General features: G+C 50.1%; 7 protein-coding genes across 7 annotated transcripts; 3 read left to right on the top strand and 4 right to left on the bottom strand.

The window, feature by feature from the left end:
* Positions 1-186: 186 nt before the first annotated feature.
* Positions 187-2,155, top strand: PC9H_002933 (uncharacterized protein; the record flags this gene model as incomplete). Its single annotated transcript, XM_036772533.1, has 11 exons — positions 187-238; positions 286-394; positions 446-472; positions 535-723; positions 771-1,035; positions 1,083-1,200; positions 1,252-1,491; positions 1,539-1,638; positions 1,698-1,823; positions 1,878-2,021; positions 2,074-2,155. 11 exons carry the CDS (start codon positions 187-189, stop codon positions 2,153-2,155), a joined length of 1,452 nt encoding a protein of 483 aa, XP_036634006.1.
* A 389-nt stretch (positions 2,156-2,544) lies between these two features.
* On the bottom strand, positions 2,545-3,915 carry PC9H_002932 (uncharacterized protein; the record flags this gene model as incomplete). Its single annotated transcript, XM_036772532.1, has 1 exon — positions 2,545-3,915. One exon carries the CDS (start codon positions 3,913-3,915, stop codon positions 2,545-2,547), a length of 1,371 nt encoding a protein of 456 aa, XP_036634005.1.
* Positions 3,916-5,880: 1,965 nt separating this feature from the next.
* PC9H_002931 (uncharacterized protein) lies at positions 5,881-6,816 on the bottom strand (the record flags this gene model as incomplete). Its single annotated transcript, XM_036772531.1, has 6 exons — positions 5,881-5,913; positions 5,975-6,000; positions 6,062-6,137; positions 6,194-6,363; positions 6,417-6,712; positions 6,770-6,816. The coding sequence occupies 6 exons, from the start codon at positions 6,814-6,816 to the stop codon at positions 5,881-5,883; spliced, it is 648 nt and encodes a 215-aa protein (XP_036634004.1).
* A 493-nt stretch (positions 6,817-7,309) lies between these two features.
* PC9H_002930 (uncharacterized protein) lies at positions 7,310-8,291 on the top strand (the record flags this gene model as incomplete). The annotated part of the gene is made up of 6 exons (XM_036772530.1): positions 7,310-7,368; positions 7,417-7,721; positions 7,795-7,952; positions 8,006-8,081; positions 8,146-8,171; positions 8,229-8,291. 6 exons carry the CDS (start codon positions 7,310-7,312, stop codon positions 8,289-8,291), a joined length of 687 nt encoding a protein of 228 aa, XP_036634003.1.
* A 223-nt stretch (positions 8,292-8,514) lies between these two features.
* On the bottom strand, positions 8,515-10,002 carry PC9H_002929 (uncharacterized protein; the record flags this gene model as incomplete). Its single annotated transcript, XM_036772529.1, has 1 exon — positions 8,515-10,002. The coding sequence occupies one exon, from the start codon at positions 10,000-10,002 to the stop codon at positions 8,515-8,517; it is 1,488 nt and encodes a 495-aa protein (XP_036634002.1).
* Positions 10,003-10,201: 199 nt separating this feature from the next.
* Positions 10,202-11,231, top strand: PC9H_002928 (uncharacterized protein; the record flags this gene model as incomplete). Its single annotated transcript, XM_036772528.1, has 7 exons — positions 10,202-10,334; positions 10,387-10,503; positions 10,564-10,679; positions 10,731-10,817; positions 10,872-11,034; positions 11,094-11,112; positions 11,177-11,231. The coding sequence occupies 7 exons, from the start codon at positions 10,202-10,204 to the stop codon at positions 11,229-11,231; spliced, it is 690 nt and encodes a 229-aa protein (XP_036634001.1).
* A 133-nt stretch (positions 11,232-11,364) lies between these two features.
* Positions 11,365-13,263, bottom strand: PC9H_002927 (uncharacterized protein; the record flags this gene model as incomplete). The annotated part of the gene is made up of 8 exons (XM_036772527.1): positions 11,365-11,673; positions 11,738-11,900; positions 11,956-11,972; positions 12,028-12,463; positions 12,538-12,736; positions 12,796-12,935; positions 12,987-13,203; positions 13,257-13,263. The coding sequence occupies 8 exons, from the start codon at positions 13,261-13,263 to the stop codon at positions 11,365-11,367; spliced, it is 1,488 nt and encodes a 495-aa protein (XP_036634000.1).
* Positions 13,264-13,474: the final 211 nt, after the last annotated feature.

Below are 13,474 nucleotides of genomic sequence, written 5' to 3'. Positions count from 1 at the left end.
ATGGTATCTCATCATGGCCTTCTGCTCCTTCATTTCCGTCCGACATCCTCATTAATGTGGTTTGATATTTGCTTCGTCGCTTGCTCGATTCTGCTGTCTTTGGCCGGACTCTGCCGCCGGCGAAGGGCTCGCCTTCCTTTACCTCCAGGTCCCAAGGGGTATCCGATCATTGGCAATATGTTCGACATGCCCTCTCAACTCCAGTGGGTGAAATATCTAGAGTGGTCCAAGATGCATAGTAAGTACATTAGTCTAATTTGCTCACAGGAGCTAATACTATCCTAGATTCGGACATCATCTATGTAAATGTCCTCGGACGCCCTCTCGTCGTGCTGAACTCACACAAAGCGGTGAACGACCTCCTCTCGGCGCGTTCTCTACTTTACTCTGACAGGTAGGTCAGTGGAACTGCTTCTTGGTGTATGGGTGTTCTTATACTACCAAGGCCACCTAGCGTCATGGTGCACGAGCTGTGAGGACAAAGACATATCCCAATTGTGCTTATGTTCCCCCTCATTCTTATAATTGTTTTAGTCTTGGATGGGGATCGATGCCTAGCCACATGCCGTATGGTCATGCTTGGCGAGCCCGACGTCGTACCTTCTGGCAAGAATTCAATCCAGCAAACTCGCTAAATCATCAATCAAACCAACTACGGTCTTCCCGCGATTTCCTTCGTCGACTGCTGTACGACCCAGACCGCTTCCTTCATCACATCGAATAGTAAGCTTCAGGTTCGAGCCTTTGGTCTTCCCTGACGTCTATGAAAGCACTCTCGCTGGGAGTATCATCGCCACCGCGTATGGGTTGGAGATTGAGGCTGAACATGATCTCAATATTGCACGCGCCAAGAAAGTGCTTTTACAACTCAACGAAGCCCCTGCTACAGGAAGTTTCATAGTGGACATCCTCCCCATCCTGAAGTATATCCCGGCCTGGATCCCGGGAATGGGCTTCAAAGCCTATGCCGAGAGAGTGCGACCTGACACCTTGGCTATGAGAAATGCTCCGTACGAGCAAGGTTGCGAACGCCTGGTGAGTGACTTGATCAAGATCAACTCGTCCTCACGATGGTTCCTCAGCGCAATGGAAATGCTGAGCCAAGCGTCCTTTCTCGCTGTCTTGCAAGGGGTGAACACGGTATCGAGAACCACCCAGATGAAGACATTATCAAGGATGTGATGTGGGTGGCTTGTGCAGGTATGTGTGAATCTCATCTCATGATTACTAGAACTGAGGTATGTATACTAGGCGGTGCAGAGACATCCCCTTTGGTGCTCTCTACGTTCATTGCAGCGATGCTGCTTCACCCAGAGGTGCAGATCAAAGCACAAGAAGAGCTAGATGCTTATCTTGGAGCCCGGCTACCCGTGTTCGCAGATATGCCACATTTACCATATGTCCGTGCGATCCTGTTAGAAGTCTTGAGGTGCGTCTGGCATCCTTCTCGCTCCGTTATGATCAATCGCACACAACCCCAGATGGCAACCTGTGTTGCCTTTAGGCAAGTTCATCCTCATGATCTAACCGCGGACAAGCTCACGTTGATCCGTCAGGAGCACCGCACAGCGTAACGATGGATGATGAGTACAAGGGGTATTTTATACCCAAAGGAGCCACCGTCCTCGCCAATGTTTGGTATGTCGGTCATTCACATGCACGCAAGTGGAAATGGCCTCAATTTGACTTCCCTGGAGGGCCCTCTTGCGGGACGAGGAATACTATCCCGATGCCGACAAATTCAAGCCAGAAAGATTCTTGAAGGACGGTCGAATTGATCCTCGACTCCTTGATTCTATCCCTAACTTCGGATTTGGGCGACGGTTCGTACATTGCTATCCCTCTACCTCGATATGTCTACTCACTGCTTCGTATAGGATATGCCCCGGTCGCTTCTTTGCTATGGACACTATCCTTATGTACATCGCATCGACTCTCTTCTGCTTTGATATCAGTAAAGCGAAGGACCTCGAAGGTCGGGATATTGAACCAGAGATTCGGTACAATCCTGGCTTCACAATGTGAGCTTATGGGGTGTTGGGTGTTTGGCCATTACTGAGTTTATATTGATAGGCACATTATCCCATTCAAATGCGCCATTACACCCCGCTCCGCTGAGGCCACGAAACTTATTCGTGACTCGGAGCTGATGTAGACTTGCGTAGTCATCACCTTTTTTTTTTTTTGTGGAGCGTTTTACTTGGACTACGTCCAAGTTGCCTTACAGACCCGTCGTGTAGTCAGATCCGTTTGGCCCGCTAGGGTGCCAGTTAGTGATACTAGCTAAAGTTAATATATCACCGCAAGGAAATGCTTTATGCACAGAGTGTGGGACTCTGACGGACCGGTTCATCCATTTTCTTGATGAGTTTGAAGGTCGCTACCCACTAAAACCCCGCCTGAGTCTATCCAGTCTTTTGGCATTTCGTATCATCAACTGACTTATGATGGTTGACTGGGAATGGTGTTGTGCGAGTTCATGTTTTCAAGATTGTTTCTAACCCCCGTTGAACCCCTACCATTATAATACCCGACAGTATTCTACTACCCCCTAGCCCAACCAATCTTGAATAACCTGTAGCCAGCTTCATCAACTCGCCCGACGCCCCCTGCGTGCCGCTGAAGTTCTTGCCTCTCCAGAATCGCTAACTTCCACCCCGTTTCGCTGCCTCGCTGCCTCTCAGCGTCCCCGAACACCGCGTCCACCGTTTCGTATAACCCTTCATGTCTCCCAATAGAGCGTAACGGGATGATCAGCCAGAAGACACCGACTCCACCATCCCCACTGCGTCTGCTGTGAATATCATCGCTTCCAGGCTTCGTCAGGAGTCGCTCGACACAGTCGTGTATCCACTGTGCGTGTTGGGGATTGTACACTACGTCGGCAGCGAGGATCACGTCGAAGGGTTGATCGAACGGGGCCTCGAAGGACGGAGATTCCCAATCGAGCTTGTGGACGGAAACGCTGTCGCGCGAGGGAGCACGAGGAAAGTTCGAGTCGACGTTCAAAGAGAGGTTGGATAAAACGTCGGGATGGTAATCGGTTGCAACGACGGTACTCGAAGGACTTAGTTTGGCGGCGACGATACTAAGAAGGCCAGTGCCTGCACCCAACTCGAGGACTCGTAGTTTTCGTCCGGAAGGCATGTTGAAGCCGAAACGGTCTGGAGATTTGCAGAGACGTTCGGCGAGGATGATAGCGCTTCCCCAGCTCTGGAGGCCCACCGATGTGTGATCTTCGCTAAGCAGGGCGGCATCGTTGAGCTGCACATCGAGCATCTTTGATTCCTCGACTCCAACTGAGAAGGAGAACGTCCTTGTAATTGAGGCGGCTTCATCGTCGTCTGGTTCGACAGAAGAGAACGCAGAAAGTATTTGCGATGCGGTATCTACGAGCTGCGAACGAGCGTCTGTTTCGTCGTCCTGGTCAGCGTCTACATCTATGGCAGCCAGCCAAACGTCGGACCGAGAAATGAATCCGGTAATCCACTTGATAGCGAATGTACGTTCCAGCACATCGGAGCGGATCAAATCGATATCGTCGTCTGTCTCTGACCCTTCGGAGTCAATATGACCATGCGGGATCGATGACTGCGATGGGGTGGCAGGCGGGTATTTGGACGATGCACGGGCCCGGAAATTGCACTCGTCTTCGCCGTCGTCGTCGGAATCTGCAGACGCATAACCAGAATCTGGGACTAAATCGCTGCTTCGAAGGGAAATGAGCATAGGCTTATTCTGTCGGGGACGAGGTTTGATAGCGAGAGCTTGCGGGATGGACGTCGTGGGCCAGTAGAGATTCCTCAACTGTTGAAGCGCGAGTGCGACGGTTGGAGTAGTTGCTTGACCTAGCTTCGCGAGAGCTGGCAGCCCCGTCGACGGTGACCAATTGCAAGATTGTACGAGTTGAGGCATTCTATTGAGGAAAATCGAGAATCTATAATCTCTAGAGTCTAGGTTCTAGGAAAATTTCTATAGTGAAAGAAATAGCACGGGAGGTATACGAGCACTCCCGGGCTGCTATTGACGAAGCATCTTGAGAGATGGTGGGGGAAGGAAAGGAAGAGATAACGAGCAAATGTGGCTGTGCAAGTTTTTAATGCTCAGCGCTCCGATCCGGAGGAAACGTTGACCGAAAGGAGAAACCACCACGTAAAACCGAACGCTCTGCAGATTTGGGTGAACGTGCTTGGAACGTGCAAACGTCGAGGATGCCCGCCTGCCAACGTGCTAGAATCTGTACTCGGAATTGATTTTTAGTTTTATTTGTGTAGATTTATTCTTGCGCACCTATAGATATAAGACAGACATCGACGCCGCCCATGCTTCACCCGCAGAACACAAGTGAAGGCCACAGGATTCGGAAGACGAACTCGAGAGTAGTGCCTCATAACATGAACGGACTTGAAGCTTGCAGCTTGAAGTTTAAACGAGTTACGTATACGACGTGGGATGGATGCAGCCAATCATTGCAGTCGAAGACGACCTCCGAGTCGCCCCGATATGCACTGACTTCGTGCAGCGGTGATGGCCTTTGTGAGCCACATAACCAGAGCATCCCCAATCTAGAGGGTTGAAGCAGAAAGGCAACGGTGGTGGCGGTTAAGTGGCAAGAATCTTGTCTTCAGCGCTAATGTCTAATTCATACAGTCGATTCCTTGTGGTGCATGGTGAGTTGGCTGGAGGGGACATGGAATCAATTAATTATTGTTTACCATTGAATCAACCTGCGTCGCACCCAATTTTGGGCAAACCGAATGGTCCCAAGGACTTGTACCTCAGTATTCAATACTCAATATCCAGGCCTCAGGCGTTGATGGGGGCGCGATGGCATCGGTCTTATTGGCGTCACTGCGACAAGCGAAGACGGCTGCGACAATCTCCATACTCACTAAACGATTGCTGGACAATACGACTCGGCAACTGGGCGTCCGTTTTGGATCCTTGGTCTCTTTCTCTCCCTCGGGCTCGATCTTGCACGACGCTCAGAGCTTGTGCGGTACCTCGATGGATCGACTTATCATCATCTCGTATATAGGCTGGTTTTCGAGCCTACCTCGATGGAACAAAGCCACTTGAAGCTAGCGAAGGCCGCTGCAGAGTGCCTTTTAAAGGAGAACTCGATGCGCTGGGTGAGTGTTTTTGAGAGCGCCACTCTGGCCGAAGCTAATATCAAGGAGTTGGCCTTCCTGAAACGTCAGTTATTGCGCTCCATACACGTTAATTCCTAGAACTGATAGACGGTGCAACACTCACTTTACCTCTAGCCATCAACGACAAGTAGTATATATGTTGGCACATTATGAGCTGCCTCGCCTTCGACAACATAATCCAATGAATACAGAAATGCACGTCGATGACACCAGCCCGTGCGGCTTTACTTCAACCTTGACCACGCTTCTCAACAAGAGCGGACTGCTATTCTGTCTGATTGACGTCCATCTCATAATTGTCGCGGCATTGTCTTGACATAAAGCACACATCGCCAATCGCGACGCTAACATTACGCCAGGCTCTCCTTTGTCTCCTCCTCCAGCCCCAGATGTATTCACCGCCGGCATCAACGTGGACTACCGTTGGCAATTTCTTCCTTCTCGGGGTGAAGACGATGAATTGAACGGAGGCAGGGACTTGCATTATGCCGTACCAGATGTTGGCAGTACGAGGCCGATGATACTCAAACCCTGGTGCACGTAGAGTGGTTCAATTCGGAGGTGCGATGCGAAGGTGATATTGACTTTCGAGTTTCAAAATCATGTTTACTGAAGAGAAACTGTTCGTAGTGAACGTTCCCCTACACGGAGCCTTAGTCTGCCCGATTACAAGATGCGAAGCCAGAGGACACGCCTAGGATGACCAGCACGGGAAAAGGAAGGTATGTCAAAACCCCAGATCGATCGTCACGTTCTTGAACTGTGGGAACCAGCCGTGTTTAGGTTGGTAGATATGCACGATGAAGCCATGGGTCACTCACATCGCCCTTTTCTCCTATGCAAAACCCTGGATAACGGCCAAGCGAGGTTTGAGCAAAACATATTATAATGAAGGAGGTGAAGCTTACAAATATTGATCTGTTTTCGCGGTTTTGTTAAACGGAAGCCAGACACGCCGTGAACATTGTGATCCGTAACACTCTCCTGGAGGAAATATCCCGGGTCAGCACTCAACAATGGGTGCGGCTGATGACACGCACATTTAGTCCACTCTGGGACAATTTAAACGTCGCCCTTAAGGTTCCAGGGTTCAAATTGGTGTAATACCCAGTATACCAACCCAGCGTGAAGTCAATGGAATATTGGGCGTTGAAAGATAGAGGTGCGTTGCCTTTGAGCATCTGGAAGGTCTGACTGAAATCGAAGGAATCTAGCAAAAAAGGAGAGTTACGAAGTGGTGGCTTGTATTGTCGAACAACGCACACGTCACAGCTTTCGGGTCGTCGGTATTGCGAAAGGCATTTGTCAACGGGAAATGCAGATAAGGAAGGCCATCCGCATCATCTATCCCACAGATGAAGGTCAAATCTCCATAGGCCTTTGCAGCGACTTCTAAGCTTCCGGTATGGCAAACAACGACGTATATGGCCCCGCCTTTGGCCTCGAAATCTGGGTCATCAGGTTTGATACCACCAATAACGTACACGTGGATTTCTGCCTGCCATGTCAAGGTGAAGTTCGAAACTACAACTTCATTATCGTAGATATCGAACTGCTTCCTAGCAACCGAGCGAGTGTCAGTGGATGGTTCCCAAACCGCAACGCGACATACGTACAGTTGGTGGTAGAGAGTACCAGGTGGTGGGGTGAGTGCTTTCTTCATTGTTGGAGTCGGTTCGGATACATTGGCTTATATTAGCCCCAATGAATTACCTAGCGTCGATATTATCCACTTGTATAAGTGAGAAGACAGCCCCATGACTGCGCCCAGGTTTCCAGTGGCCCTCGACCGGAACACAGTATTCTTCTGAGGCAATGCTCCGTTCGCACAAAATGTCACCTTGTGGCACTCGGTGTATTCTAGAGATGCGGAAGTATTTTCTTGTTATAGTCATCGTTGAATGTTGATGAAGAACACTGACCGTCTGTGGCGCCGCAGAGGACTGATCTTCCTTCGATACCGCCGTAGACCACACTGATAAAGTAACCGGCGACATTGCTCGACCGTACAACTCGTGCATAGCACTGTTCACAAGTCATCCATGGTCCCCTGTCATATTATGTCCGTATGTACACCCACCTACTCGCATGCCAACTAGTTTAAAGACAGACAGTACACCTCGAGGCCCTCGTAAATCCCCCCCTTTTGCTTATCAATGGACAGTTCTTTCAATGAAACTCTCGTTCCTCCACTGGGGACCAGTTTCTACAAGCGGTACGCCTTATGTATGTTCATCTCGTGTTGCCTTACCTTTGTCAAAAGGAAAACCTTCAACGTATTCGATGGGCGCAACTTCCGTGGCAAAACGTTCTTCAGTGTCTCGTGGCGAGTAGACGCACACATATACGCGACCGAGAGTCCACCTAGCCCTGGCTACCAAGGCACCGTGTATATCATCTTTGTACACTATGCAACGCTCGTCGCGCCAGAGCCTATGTGTTACATCAGTGAACCGACGAGGTTTACTGTGACACCAGGTGACGATTCTGTGCGCGCTGCTGCACTGGAGCCGCAGTCGTGGACCAAGACAACGAGCCTAGATCAATCTACTATTCTATACAGCTCAAGTATGTCCCAGCCTCCCTGTTATCGTCAGGTTTTCGTCTATAGAGCTGACCTGGACCTGACGGGTTCTCGCAGAGATTGATTTCGCCCAAGATTTTCCCATGTTCAATAACGGAGGTGCTCAAGAATTTACATTCAGCGCTGCGTACAGTGAAACCACTGTTGGAAGTCTCAAGCATAGCGGTCGAATTGTAGGACATCAGACCGAGTTTTCCTTCGATGAAATCCCCTATGTACGTGCTTCATTTCCTCACGCCTGATCCTCAGCAAACGTCACTGGACGCAGCTTCCGTACCCGGAGGAAAACTTTCGCGCTATCTCCGTATTCTCCACAACGAAAGCGACAGGTTCTTTGGAATTTCGTGGGTTCCAAAACTCCTCCGTGATGATTTTCGTGACTGACGCCGCCCATATGTATATGAAAAGGATTCGCTTTGGAGAATGAAAACTACGTAAGTAGAGTCTTGCGTACCGCCTCAATGCAGAATCTGATGTTCATTAATGACAAGAATATCACTACCAAGCCTGGAATACCAATTGTGATAGACTTGTTCCCATTGGCGGCGCCGTAATACGTCTGTAGCAGTTGCATGCACGCGATAGCAATAGCGTCAAAGAAACGGATCCGCAGCAATCGAAGACGCGGAGTAATATATACATAGCAATCTTTGAGGACAAGGAGTTCAATCTTTGCTGTTGATTTTCGTTTTGCGAGCCACCGTTTGTTGAGGTACCCCGCGGACGATGAGGTGATGAGGTGAAATCGCCAACATTTGTTCCGGGTGAATGAGAATTTCATATGAAACGGAGGAGTGATGCATCATTCAAAGCCTCAACAGCGCTTGCCGGAATGCCACCCTCTCTGATGACGACTTCGACTTTTGACTGCCGTGGGGTGAGCCAGGTTACGAGCTGGTGCACCTGCTCTGAATCCAGACCAACAACTCCTTCTCCAAAGTGCAGCCGCCGAAGTGATGGGTAAGGAAGAGGAGAAGTGCCATTTATACAAAAATGACGGCGCAGCTGCCCAGAGGAAATGCGGAGCTCCTCAATAGTGTCGCATCCCGTAAGCGCGAAGGACTCCATATCCGGGTGTAGGCGCGTTGAAAGTATGCGAGGCACGCATCGCGGAAGCAACTGCAAGATCTTTGATGGATCGTTCCATGCGTAGAGTCGAAAGAGTAGGCTAGGTGAGTGCTCCCCGGCCGGGTCAAGAGCCCTATGCATTTCCAGGCCGCGCGACAAGTCGTAAACAGCATATTGTAGTTCATCGCCGTGGTAGCAGGCGTTGAAGAAGTGGCACACATGCTCGAGCATTCCTATATTTTGAAAGTTGTATGACCACGATGTGCATAGCTTCTCGATGTTGTCCACTCGGAGATGCCTGAATATTTTGGCCATCCTCGATTTGCTGCCGAAGTCAAAGGCAATGTCGCGCAGGCGGTGGTGGTGGAGGGGCGCCGGACGACGGGAGCGAGCGGTGTCCATATCATAAGCAGCAACGACTAACAGACATTCCAACGAGGGTGCGCTCTCCATAGCTGAAAGCAGGGTGTCAATGCTCATACCGTGGGTTGCACCCCGTTCAAGTTTTAGAGTTGTTAACTTTGATAACCAGTGCGCTTGGGAATCCAACGACCCATTGTACTCCAGACTGCGCAGGTTTACAAGCCATCCAGCCTTCAACGGCAGAGTCCCAGTGCATTGAACAGAGCGCAGTCGAGGCGCCACTCCACCAAGGAAATTTAGTGGGAAATTTACGGGGGCGTGGAGTTCAACAGCGAGGGATTCCAAGAATGGAGTTGGTTGGGTCAACTGGCCAATGAAGGATCCGTCGTAATCAACGACCCGTAATTCCCTGATTCGCTCGGGTGATTTGACCAAAGCGTCGGCAACGAGGTCGAGAGCATCGGATGAACATTCATCGTACCCATACCGCAGGCGCAATGGTGCTGCTTTGGACCTTGTAAAGATCTCCTGGATCCATTTGGGATGGATGTCGGTGAAATCAGTCCACAACGTAGGCTCGTTCAATGCAGTATTGCGCCAGGTGCGGCAGACGTGCGTAACCGCCATCCACCGTAGGTGGGTATATCGACCTTCGTAGTTGAAAGTGCCCAGAATACTAAATATCTTGGTCAATATCTCGGGGGGCAACCTTCTGGTCTGGCTGCAATCTGCGTTGCGCCGCTCGCGTAGGGTGCGTATCTCGCCTGGATCATGATGTGCGTCGATTTGCCTATCGTAGGAGTCTGCGAGTCCGAGAGACTCATTCACATTCATCCCAATGAGATGTGTCTCCTAAACTGCGAGCGATACTTGAAGCTTGAGCTTGAGTACTTGAGTACTCGAAGCTTTGAAGTTTTGAAATCTATTTTATTCGAATAATCGTGGACTTGAAACCGTGGGAGACTGATGCCGACCGTGAGAGATATAGAGGGTATGGTATTCGAAGTCAGCGTCCCAAATCGCGACCACCAACATGGACCTCCTTGTTCAGGATAACCTCCATTCCTACGGGGCCCTCATATTGCCTGACGAACTCAACGACCCGCCTAGCGCTCGCGATGTTGTAACTGCTTCCCGCCTTGCCCAGACGGCGTTGCAAAATAAATGTAAGCATGCATCGTGACACACCCCTGAACGACTTACATAGATTCCTTGTAGTAGAGGGCTACCCTGCTGGAACGGCAAACCAGGTTAATGATGAGGCCTTCATGGCTTGTGCCCAATATGAGCACACGGTCATTGCACGCTCAATGGCACACAATGCGGATGCAGCCCGTAAGCAAGCATGTACTAGCATTTATTTCTATCTTAATCTCAATGAGATGCCTACTGCAGCCGCCTGGTTCATTCATTGGAGTAACACGACCTTCAACCCGGCGCTAACACGCATCGCCGATGATATTCGGGACATCCAAGTCAGCCTGACAAACCTCACCTCCAATGTTTACAAAGTAAGCGGCTATCCATCATCTCTCGCGGATATACACATTGAGTTTCACCAGGACCATAATAGACTCCTTCCCGTTGGGGGTACATTCAGAGAGATACCTTTTACTACAGGATTACGGCCTTGGGATCGCCAGGTCCAGGTATGTGAAGCACATCTATATGATTAATGATTTATGGTCTCTAACATTATGTAGCTTCAAGGCAATCAAGTCATCCTCCCGCCGCTCAGATCCCGAGATGACGTACTCGCACTGACCATGATGGAAGCCAATGCGTATCTCCTTGGGTACTACCCAAACGACCCCCTGATTGGTACCCTGCTGCAACGCCAGGAGAAAGTTATGCTTGCCATTGGATGTGCACTTGCCTAGATAGAAAGACTGTTGTAATCTTGTACTTCACCAGGGCCTTTCGAGCTTCCGCAATTCAGACTCAGTGAGTATGCCACCAAGACACCATCTTGTGAACCACGACTGACGCCTGTATCCCTTTCGGGCAGAGAGATTGAGCAGCAGTCCGTCGATAATACTTGGGCCGGCCACCCAGCATTTTAGATATGCAGTAATGTTCCATGTCACGGCTCCATTCCCTAGTTGCAACTACGGACAACATTTGCTACATAGATCATACAGGTATCATACAATAAGTTATGTGCATCCAACTCGAAAAATACTTGGAGCTCTACTACTACCCCTCGCTCTGCTCGCGTACTATAGCCGACCTGTTTTTGGTTGCCCAAGACACGCCACTAACTACTCTTCTTCTCACTCCGCTTGCTGCATGGACACACAGTACAGCGCCTTTCGCAAGGAACTGGAGCGTCATCAGCATCCCCACGAAGAAACAAGCGACGATCACGCCTTCAGGCCACACGTTATACGCCACACGGCCCAAGAAACCGAGGAGGGATACCGCTGAGACGAGCATGCAGAAACACGGCACGCGGGCCGAGATGGCGAAGAAGAAATACGAATCGAACACGTCTTTGGCGCGGTTCTACAATTGGGTTGCATGGAAGGTGAGATGTAAAATGTCCGAGCGGACCGAGAGAAGAACTTACAATGAAAGTATGTAAGTCGGCCCAGTTGTAGCGTAGGAGGAACCATGCATCGCAGGATATACCGAGGCCAGACGCTATGCTACTGGCAGCGATTGCATTCCGTGCATAAGGGTCAACCACAAATATCGAGTCGTCAGAGATAGCAAAGACCGCCGTATCGACACTGTAATCGATGTAAACAGAGGGGTTCCGACGAGATCGGAATCAATGAAACTCACGCAGCCAAAGCGACTAACTACACTCGACATAAGAAATTATTTGTGAAAGCGAAAGGATCAGGTTCGACTCACCAGGCCACCGATATATGTCCATTCTGTTTGGAGTCTCGTGAAAATCTTCTCAAACTGAGAGTCCAAGCACGCGTCTTTTAGTTCGCTGTACATCGTAAACGCTGACAGAAGGAGTTCAGCACGAGAAAGATCGGGGGATATGTCGGTGGTTCGCTCGGGCTTTTCGGTATATTGAGGGAGCATTGAAGCAGCTATCCAGCTGAGAGAGTCTGATACGGATATTCGGAGCGTGCCTACTGGTTCTGACTTGATAGCAAGCGGGTCGTGGAAGGAAGGATCGTCTCGGTCTTCTGTATCGGTGGTATAATCGCATTCTTGAAGAAGAGGTTCTTTCTCGTTACTCTCGGGTTCCAGAGGATACTCGTCGTCGGTATCAATAATGAATGGACGGTGAGGAGAATCAGTGCAGGGAGTGTCGGTGGGCCAGTTGTTCCAACTATCGCTTGCCGGCGAAAGTGGAGGCGTCAGTGGAGGCGTCAGCGTAGATGCTACAGAGTATGATAAGCCAACTTTATGGAGGGAAATAGTTGATAAGACGAACTACTCGCACAACCCGAGTCTGAGAACGCATCGATGTCATTGTATGCCGGGGGGCTGCCAAATGAGGGGGGAGGTCGTAGGCGGAGTTGTATGTGAGCGCCGTTTTGCGGTTTCCCCTTACTAGCCATCTTCTTGGTCATTGACTGGCAATTAAGCCGTAGCTCCAATTCTATTCCGTGGACTAGTCTATAGGTTATTGAAAGACTGGTTAACGCGAGCACAACTCACGGGGTTCCGACTCCTGCTTCTTCACAAGCTCGCGTAACGGGTGCGAGCAAGTTGCGACAAGATTCCGCTTCTTCTTCTTCTTGCTCTGTGAACGGTGCCAGACCTTCACTTCGACCGTAGATCCAGGGTGTGCGCCATGTCTACCGCGATGTTAGCGTTCGCTTTGAAGGCGGGAAATCTTAGAAGCTGACACAAGGAATTGCGACTTGAGATTCGGGTTCTGACCATCGCATCCCAAAACTACTTCGTGCCGGTGGTGCTGGTCGATTTCGACGGATACTATGGGTCGCCAGGACTTTTCAGACCGCATGAAAGACAGTCCTTGGACTTTGATCACTGCCATGATGTCGTCAAACCTGGTGACCAGAAGCGAAGTGTGCGCCAGGCTCACCAGTGAATGACCAAGGACTAAGTGGTACAGTAAGTAAATTAGTCCAATGTGTGCGCACAGTGTAACTTACTGATCATTGTCTATAGGGTGCATCGTGCTCGGGGAAGGGACGGGATAGTGAGTACAGTATTGGGTATATTTACCAGTCCATGATGAGGAACTTTTCGAAGGCAGTGCCTGTATCATGAGGCGATACCGCAATCTTCCCACAGTCAGCACACGGTTCTCGCGGTCATAAAAATGGGGCCCCTCGATTAGCGCACATCCACTCCGAGGCTGGATTAGTCA

The sequence above is a fragment of the Pleurotus ostreatus genome (assembly GCF_014466165.1).
Source record: "Pleurotus ostreatus strain PC9 chromosome Unknown scaffold_2, whole genome shotgun sequence".
NCBI lineage: Eukaryota > Fungi > Basidiomycota > Agaricomycetes > Agaricales > Pleurotaceae > Pleurotus > Pleurotus ostreatus.
Note: the sequence above shows the minus strand (reverse complement) of the source record. Positions and strands in the feature narration are given on the sequence as shown.